General features: G+C 56.0%; 1 protein-coding gene across 2 annotated transcripts in view; it reads left to right on the top strand.

Moving 5' to 3' along the window:
* The first annotated feature begins 1,223 nt into the window (after positions 1-1,223).
* Notum (notum, palmitoleoyl-protein carboxylesterase) overlaps positions 1,224-8,045 on the top strand; it is an 8,158-nt gene continuing 1,336 nt past the window's right edge. Inside the window, exons 1-11 of one of the 2 annotated variants that reach the window (XM_029545555.1) lie at positions 1,224-1,264; positions 1,539-1,772; positions 2,528-2,898; positions 4,024-4,076; positions 4,164-4,259; positions 4,538-4,598; positions 4,991-5,049; positions 5,353-5,455; positions 6,191-6,382; positions 6,516-6,616; positions 7,041-7,188. In XM_029545555.1, the coding sequence (XP_029401415.1) occupies positions 2,555-2,898; positions 4,024-4,076; positions 4,164-4,259; positions 4,538-4,598; positions 4,991-5,049; positions 5,353-5,455; positions 6,191-6,382; positions 6,516-6,616; positions 7,041-7,188 (1,157 nt within the window). In that variant the 5' untranslated portion in view covers positions 1,224-1,264; positions 1,539-1,772; positions 2,528-2,554. Of the gene's footprint in view, positions 1,773-2,527; positions 2,899-4,023; positions 4,077-4,163; positions 4,260-4,537; positions 4,599-4,990; positions 5,050-5,352; positions 5,456-6,190; positions 6,383-6,515; positions 6,617-7,040; positions 7,189-8,045 lie in introns of both variants that reach the window. The other variant, XM_029545554.1, reaches the window with a different exon arrangement.

The raw sequence follows: 8,045 nt of genomic DNA, 5'->3' as shown, positions 1-8,045 counted from the left end.
ACCATGCCCGGTGGATAAAGGCTTTAAAAGGACATCTCAGAATAGTGGAGTTGCTGCCCTTGGCCAGTCCCAAACACACACTTTAAGCTGGTCCAACCACACCGAGAGATAGCAAACGTGGATTTCTTTTTTTTTTCCTTAACTTTTAAAAAGTTATTATTTGTCTGTGTATGGGTATTGTGCCTGCACATATGTATCTGTACACCAAGTGTTTGCCTGGTGCCCAAGGAGGCCAGAGAGGAACTTTGTATTCCCCGGAAATAGTTACAGATAGTTTGAACCACCATGTGGACTCTGGGGATTGAACTTGGGCTCTCTGTGACAGCAGCTAGGGCTCTTACCCACTGAGGCAAAGCCTGGTTGTCTCTCAGCTTCTCTACACTCAGTTCCCATCTGGAAACAGAACACACATCAGGTGTCCGTGAGCAGACTCCTGTATGCTTTTCCTTGAGTGAACCCAGCACATCTGACCTGCAGGCAGCCTCATTTTTGGGTTCTGTAGCTTTACCCTTCTCTTTGGTTTCTCACTGGATCTTAGGAGAGCTGGCCTGCTCTGTGTGTGTGTGTGTGTGTGTGTGTGTGTGTGTGTGTGTATATATATATATATATATATATATATATAAATTTATATATATTATATTTTATATTTGTATATGAACATATGTATTTATATACATACATACACACACACACACACACACACACACACACATATATATATATAAAATCTTGCTCCCTGTAGCACTGGAGAACAGCAACCTGTTGGTTCTGCAGCACAGGTGGCATCCTTCCTGACTCCTCCCTAGGACTCCTCCCTAGGAGCTGCAGCAGGTACCCACTAGATGAAGCATGCTCCTCCTGTCATGAATTAGACTGTGGGCTGTAGAAGCCCTGCCCCAGGTTTGTCCTGAAGCAGGGGTTTCCTGTCTCTAGGAAAACACTACAGACGAGACTGCAGGCTGCATGTAAAGAAAAACCAAGACGCTGGCTTGTGGTGCACGGCGGGTAGGTATGCTTGGTTTTGTGCAGCCAGTTTGACCACGACTACCACCGTCATCAGTCCTGCTCCTGAGACTTTTAACTTTTTATTCATTTATTAAACTTTAGAAGTCCACTGTGTAGCCAGCCGTGGCTGACCTAGAACTCTCCTTGTCTGTGAGTTTTGCGCATGCCAAAGTTGGCTCCCAGTTTTGATTTCTGACAGGAATTTCATTCTCGCTGGTCACCTAAGCCTGGGAATGTGTAGAGGAGGTGGTTACATTAGGTGAGATGACTTGGCGGATGGCAGGAGGTCTCCAAGACCGCAATTTCTCTGATCTTCGATCTCTTCTCCTCTAGTGGCGTCTGGGGCAGGGAGAGGTTCTTAGTGGTCTTCTTCATGGAGTGCAGCAGCAAGGGACTTTACACCAAAGCCTACCAACCTTGTTAAGTAGCAGTACCGCCTCTGACCTACATGTCTCCTAACAACTGCGGGCTCCCGGCACCAGATAGGGAGACTCTACAGCGGGTTGAAGTCACACGCTCGATCCTTCCTGCAGGTCGACCCCGAAAGCCTGGCCTTGGGCCCCACCTGTCCGCTCCTCGCAGAGGCCCCCCCTGCGCCGCTACTACCGGCCCCTCGGCGCAGAGCCCTGTGTCCGCCGCCGCTTTGATCCCGGGGGCCCCGCTGGATAAAAGTCTCCGGCGGCTCTACGCCAGCGCCAGAGAGGGAGCGCAGCGCAGTCGGGCGCACCAGCGGGATAGCGCAGCTCCAGCAACTTCCAGGACCTACGGTGAGCGCAGGACTCCGGGCGGCTCCAAGTATGCGAAGGGGGCCCAAGTGCGAGTCTCCCACGAATGCACGGGGCTAGGGCGCGGGAGGGAAGGCCCCAGTGGCACCAGGTGAACGTTCGCATCCTGCGCCCTGACCCGTCGGGCCGGGCAGCTGCGCAACCGGCAGGACGCCCCCGTTGCGGAAAGGCCTCTTCCTCCCGGCCCCCGAGGCGCTCCGAGGGCGGGGGTAGCGGCGCCGAGCTGGCCGCGGAGAATGGAGTTGCCCGGGGCCAGCCCGGCCGCGCTGCCCCCCACGGAGCCGGGCCGGGAGCGCCTCCGGCGGCTGCAACGGGTTAGTCCAGGCCCCTCCGTCAGGCTTGTGGTTTGGGAAGAAAAGGCTAAGCCTCCGCCAAGAAAAGAGTGAGCGCAGCCCCCTCCCCCTGCCGCGCCCGGGCGGCGGCGGCACTTCTAACGCGCGGGCACCCGGGCTGCCGCGGCCCCCGCAAACTACGCCCAGCTCGGCCCCCGCCGCTCATTGGCGCGGGCCCGAGCCAGCGAACCCAGAGTCTGCATTGCCCTCGGCCGGCTACGCGCGGAACCCGAGCTGCGGAGGCCGGTAGCGCCCGACTCCAGAGCCTCGACGCCGAGAGCCCACACTACCGCCCGGGACAGGGACAACGCACGGGAGCCCGAGCCGAGGAGCAGCAGTGTCTTGCGCGCCCCCTGGCCCGGCGCCCCGAGCTGCTGACGCCTCACGGCTGTCCGCTCTCCGCAGGTGGCCACAAGCCGGAGTGACATTGCCATGGGAGGAGAGGTGCGCGTGCTGCTACTGCTGGGCCTGCTGCACTGGGTTGGGGGCAGCGAGGGCAGGAAGACTTGGAGGCGCCGTGGCCAGCAGCCACCCCAGCCGCCGCCCCCGCCGCCGCCCCCGCAGCGGGCTGAGGTGGAGCCGGGCGCCGGGCAGCCGGTGGAGAGCTTCCCGCTGGACTTCACGGCAGTGGAGGGCAACATGGACAGTTTTATGGCGCAAGTCAAGAGCCTGGCACAGTCCCTGTATCCCTGCTCTGCGCAGCAGCTCAATGAGGACCTGCGCCTTCACCTCCTGCTGAACACGTCGGTGACCTGCAATGACGGCAGCCCCGCCGGGTAAGGCCGGCGCTGGGCAGAACCCCGGAAGGCCGTCAACCTGGCTTGGCTGGCCCCACCGGTGCTCAGCGCCTGGCTCGCTGTCATCCTATCGCTGGTGGCGCTCGCATCCTCTGCCTCCCCGCGCGCGCACAAACGCGGAGACTGCACTGGACCCGTCCTATTTTCAATGGCTGATCTGGTCCTTAGAGGAAAGGGTTCCACTCGGGCGTCTAGTGCTGGTAGCCCTGGGGAGAGCCTCGCTTGGAGCCTCCCAAAGCGGGGGAGGGGACAGCTCTTGAAGCTCTGGTCCGAGGCCAACTCGGGTGCTGACCTCTTGGCCACAGTGCACCCGCCTTTGAAAGTTCAGGTTCTAGGACAGAAAAAGAGACTGCAGTCTCAGAGTGGCCATATCTCCCTGGCCATATCTCCCGTAGAAAGAGGCAACACTTTACAGGAGGTTTCTGTCTCAGGGTTCCTCCCCCCCTCCCCCCCTGTGCATAGCAGATTGGTTCAGGACAATCAGGAATCGGAGCAGGAGCACAGGAGCGAGGAAGGGGCACAAGAGGGACCAAAGGCTCCAGGTGCAGCATTCATACATGCACTCAACTTTGAAGTAGATAGAGGACACAGGTGGAGCTGGGAGGTCAGAAGGATCTCTGGGTGCCCACGCGCTCAGTTGATCGATGTTAGTCTGGGCCTTGATAGGAAAGCTGTAACACTACCTCGGTGGCGCCTGCATCTCCTTGCTGCGCTCCTTACTACTACAGTTTTCTGGACCTTTAGCCCTGGCAAATTTCTCCTTATTCAAGTGCCACTGCGTGCTCGAGAGTTCACCTCTTCGATAGTCATCGGCGCCAGGGTTAACGCGGGTCTCAGGTGGGGCGGGCTGTGGGAATTTTCCACGGACCACAGGACCCTCCATCCACCCACCCTCTTTCGCCACCTCTGGGGAATCAGTGGGGTTTCACCAGCTTGTGCGTTCCGTTTGCGATTGGCTGCGGGCGCCCCCGCGCGGCTGTGGTGAGCTCCAGGCAACAGGTGGAATGACCCTTTCAGCACCGAAGTGGGAAAAAGGGCTTGAGGATTGGGGATGAGGGTAGAGAGACCCCACCTGACAGCATGCTATGCGCGCCTTCCCTGCAGCTACTATTTGAAGGAGTCCAAGGGCAGTCGGCGGTGGTTACTCTTTCTGGAAGGTGGGTTCCAGGGGCTGAGGTGGGGGGGGGCGGGGGCGGAGGGGTCTTCTGGACTTGTGGAACGGAGCCTGATGACTATGCCTGCAGGAGGCTGGTATTGCTTCAACCGGGAGAACTGTGATTCCAGATACAGCACCATGCGGCGCCTCATGAGCTCCAAAGACTGGCCACACACACGCACAGGTCAGCAGTACAAGACCGGCTCTGTCTGGTGGAAGTGGCAGAATAGTCAGACTCTCCAAGTAAGGTCTTCTAGAAGGACCCATTTACCCCTGGAACCCCATCCTAGACCCCGAGTCCCTAAAACCATGGAGAGCCCCTCCTCACCCTTTGGTATAGTGACTACGTCTATCCGTCTATCCATCCATCCTCTCATCCTTCCCTATCCACCCTTGCACCTCAGGCCAGGGCCATCAAGAAGGAAGTCCCCATACCTGCATATCCCCTTCCTGTTTCACCAGGTACTGGTATTCTATCCTCCCAGCCAGAGGAGAACCCTCACTGGTGGAATGCCAATATGGTGTAAGAGAGCATGGGTTTCCCTTGGTGGGGGTTCCTTCCTGGGAGGGTCCTTCCTGGAGTGGTCCTTCCTATGGAATTCTTTGAGTGTGGGGATTCATTCTTGGGGGCTGGTCTTTATGTGTGGGGGTCATATTTGGGATGGTCTTTAATAGAGGGCTTAGGTCTTCCTGGGGGTCGATGAAACTTCTTGGAGGGTCTAGGATTCCTCCTTGGGAGAATGGTTCTTCTACAGGGTCCTTTTCCTGGGGGAGGGGTTTCTATTCTAAGGAGGACCTTCCTGGGGAGGTCCTTCTTGTGGGTCTTATCCTGGGCAGCATTTTTCTCAGGGTCTTTCATGGTAGTAGATTTGGGCAACAGAGGGCCATGGTGGGCTCACCTGATCCCTGTTACAGCTTCATCCCCTACTGCTCCAGTGACGTTTGGAGTGGGGCTTCACCCAAGTCTGAGAAGAGTGAGTCCCTGGCTTCCCGGCCCATTAAGACAGGGCAGGGTGGTGAGACTTGTGGGAAAATAGAGACTTTCTCAGCCTGTTTTGTAGCATGCCTTAGGGTTCCTGCTTGTCCGAGGCTCACCTGTCCCCTGAGGGACCCCCTAGCAGGGCCTCCTGCCCTTGATCCTCCCCAGTCTCCCCCAGTCTCCCCCATCCCCTATCCCTTCCCTGGAAAGAGCCAGGCCCATCCATCCTCCTGTCTCCTGCAGTAGGAGATCTTGCCCTGAGTCTAGCTTCACCTAAAGCTACCCCTTTTCCCTACAGATGAATATGCCTTCATGGGCTCCCTCATCATCCAGGAGGTGGTACGGGAGCTCCTGGGCAAAGGGCTGAGCGGGGCAAAGGTGCTGCTGTTGGCCGGGAGCAGGTAAGCACAACAAGTCCAAGGGAGGAGGACTTTGTATGGAGGGAGCAAGGGGCTGATGTGGCAGCTCTGGGACCTGGGTGGTGTGTGTGTGTGAGAGAGAGAGAACCTGGAAGGTAACCGCCGGCAGACCTGGAATCTATCCTCACAGAGCCCTGCCACCTCTAGTCTCCACGGGGAGATCAGCCTCATTCGGGGCACCTTAGAGGTCTGACCTCCGTGCTCTGTAGCTGGGAACTGTTTAGAGACTGCTTCTGGACTCTCAAGATTGTTGGGCTGCCGTCACCTAGAAAGTGGGTTAGTGGTCAGGGGTGGTCTGAGGTCCCTTCTTAAGGATGCGGTGTCAGGGAAGGGTGGGGCGACACCAACTGGTCAGTAACTGTGCTCCAATAGGAACGCAGAACACATGCTTAGACTGGATGAGGGGGCCGGAGACACCTCCAGAGTTTGTCTTCTCCTTCAGATAAGGAAATTGATACAGGAAGGAAGCAGAGGGAAAGGACAGTCAGCTCTGTGCTCTGCCAGTCTTAGCTGTGGGTCAGCGCTTAGAACTCTACCTGTCCTCTGCCCCCAGACCGTAAGGGAGAGGGGCCCCTGTGTCTTGCCTCTCTCAACATGGTTACAGTCAGAATGCATTGTTCAGAGGCAGTGCTTCCTCAGGACTAGGGCTAAACCAGCTCTGGGTGGACAGCAAGCACCCTCCCCAGCCACTTGGCCTCACGTCTGGCCTTCCCTCAGCGCTGGGGGCACCGGGGTGCTGTTGAATGTAGACCGCGTGGCTGAGCTGCTGGAGGAGTTGGGCTACCCATCTATCCAGGTGCGGGGCCTGGCTGACTCAGGCTGGTTCCTGGACAACAAGCAGTACCGGCGATCAGACTGCATCGACACTATCAACTGTGCACCCACAGAGGCCATCCGCCGTGGCATCAGGTGCCCTGGGACGGGGAGCCCAGCCCCCACGCCAAAACCCTCCCTGTCTAGTGCAAAGGGGCCTGGGGTAGCGTAGCATCTTAAGGGGGAGGAGTACCCCAGGATCACAGCCTAACCTATGATTGTGCTGCAGGTACTGGAGTGGGATGGTCCCGGAGCGCTGCCAGCGCCAGTTCAAGGAAGGAGAGGAATGGAATTGCTTCTTTGGCTACAAAGTATTCCCAACTCTGCGCTGTGAGTGGCCAGTTCAGATGAGGCATTTGGGAAGTGGTGGGCTATCCTGAACTGTACACCAGTCCTGAAACTAAAGAGGTTAGACCAGAGACCTTACACCGTTCCACAGAGATGGCCATGCCTACAGCAGGGTAGACAGTTGTTCCTACTTACCTGGGACTGTCCTGACTTTAGCACCAAAACTGTTGGTCATTTGCAGTGGCATCAGAGACAAATCCATATGCTTTCCTTTCTATATTTTGGGGCTACCAAATAGTTCCCTCAGTCCTTCGTTCCAAAGGGTGGTGGGAAGGGTCTTCTTTAGAAAAGAGAAAGGCACAGGGTCGTGGGCTGTCGGGAGGCTAGCTAGCCCTCGAGCCTGCCAGGAGCAAGGCGGGATGTGAAGCCCGGAGGCAGGTCAAGCTGTGCCTCCTCCTCCTCCCAGGTCCTGTGTTCGTGGTGCAGTGGCTTTTCGATGAGGCTCAGCTCACTGTGGATAATGTACATCTCACTGGACAGCCGGTTCAGGAAGGCCAGTGGCTATACATCCAGAATCTGGGCCGAGAACTGCGTGGTACACTCAAGGATGTGCAGTGAGTGTGTGCAAGGGACCTGGGCTGGGTGGCTCATGACGTAAAGATACAGGTCTTGGGGCCGGGCATGGTGGTACATTGGAGGCAGAGGCAGGTGAGTTTCTATGAGTTCAAGGCCAGCCTGGTCACATAGTGAGACCCTGGCTCTATTATTAGATAAATAAATGAAATAGAGGTCTCAGAGTGCAATCATAAATCATCAGGCATCATGTTTGCCTAGAACATACAAAGCCGTGGGCTTAATACCCAGCACTACATGCACCCAGCATGGTGAGGCCTGCCTGTAATCTCAGCATCTGAGAAACAGAAGGAAAAAGATAAGAAATCTTATCTTGGCAGGCAGTGGTGGCACATGCCTTTAATCCCAGCAGTTGGATGGTAGAGACAGGCAGATTTCTGAGTTCGAGGCCAGCCTGGTCCACAGAGTGAGTTCCAGGACAGAAAGGGCTATACAGAGGAACCCTATCTCGAAAAACAAAAACAAAAAAACAAAAAGAAAAAGAAATCTTATTTTGACTACATAGCCAGTTTGAGGTACCCTGAATTATGTGAGATCCAGGCAAGGAAGAAAGAAAGAAAGAAAGAAAGAAAGAAAGAAAGAAAGAAAGAAAGAAAGAAAGAAAGAAAGAAAGAGCCGGACATGGTGGCGCATGCCTTTAATCCCAGCACTTGGGAGTCAGAGACAGGCAGATTTCTGGGTTCGAGGCCAGCCTGGTCTACAGAGTGAGTTCCAGGACAGCCAGGGCTATACAGAGAAACCCTGTCTTGAAAAACCAAAAAGAAAAAAGAAAGAAAGAAAAAGAAAGAAAGGAAGGAAGGAAGGAAGGAAGGAAGGAAGGAAGGAGGGAGGGAAGACA

This window comes from Mus pahari, chromosome 14 (assembly GCF_900095145.1).
Source record: "Mus pahari chromosome 14, PAHARI_EIJ_v1.1, whole genome shotgun sequence".
Lineage (NCBI taxonomy): Eukaryota > Metazoa > Chordata > Mammalia > Rodentia > Muridae > Mus > Mus pahari.
Note: the sequence above shows the minus strand (reverse complement) of the source record. Positions and strands in the feature narration are given on the sequence as shown.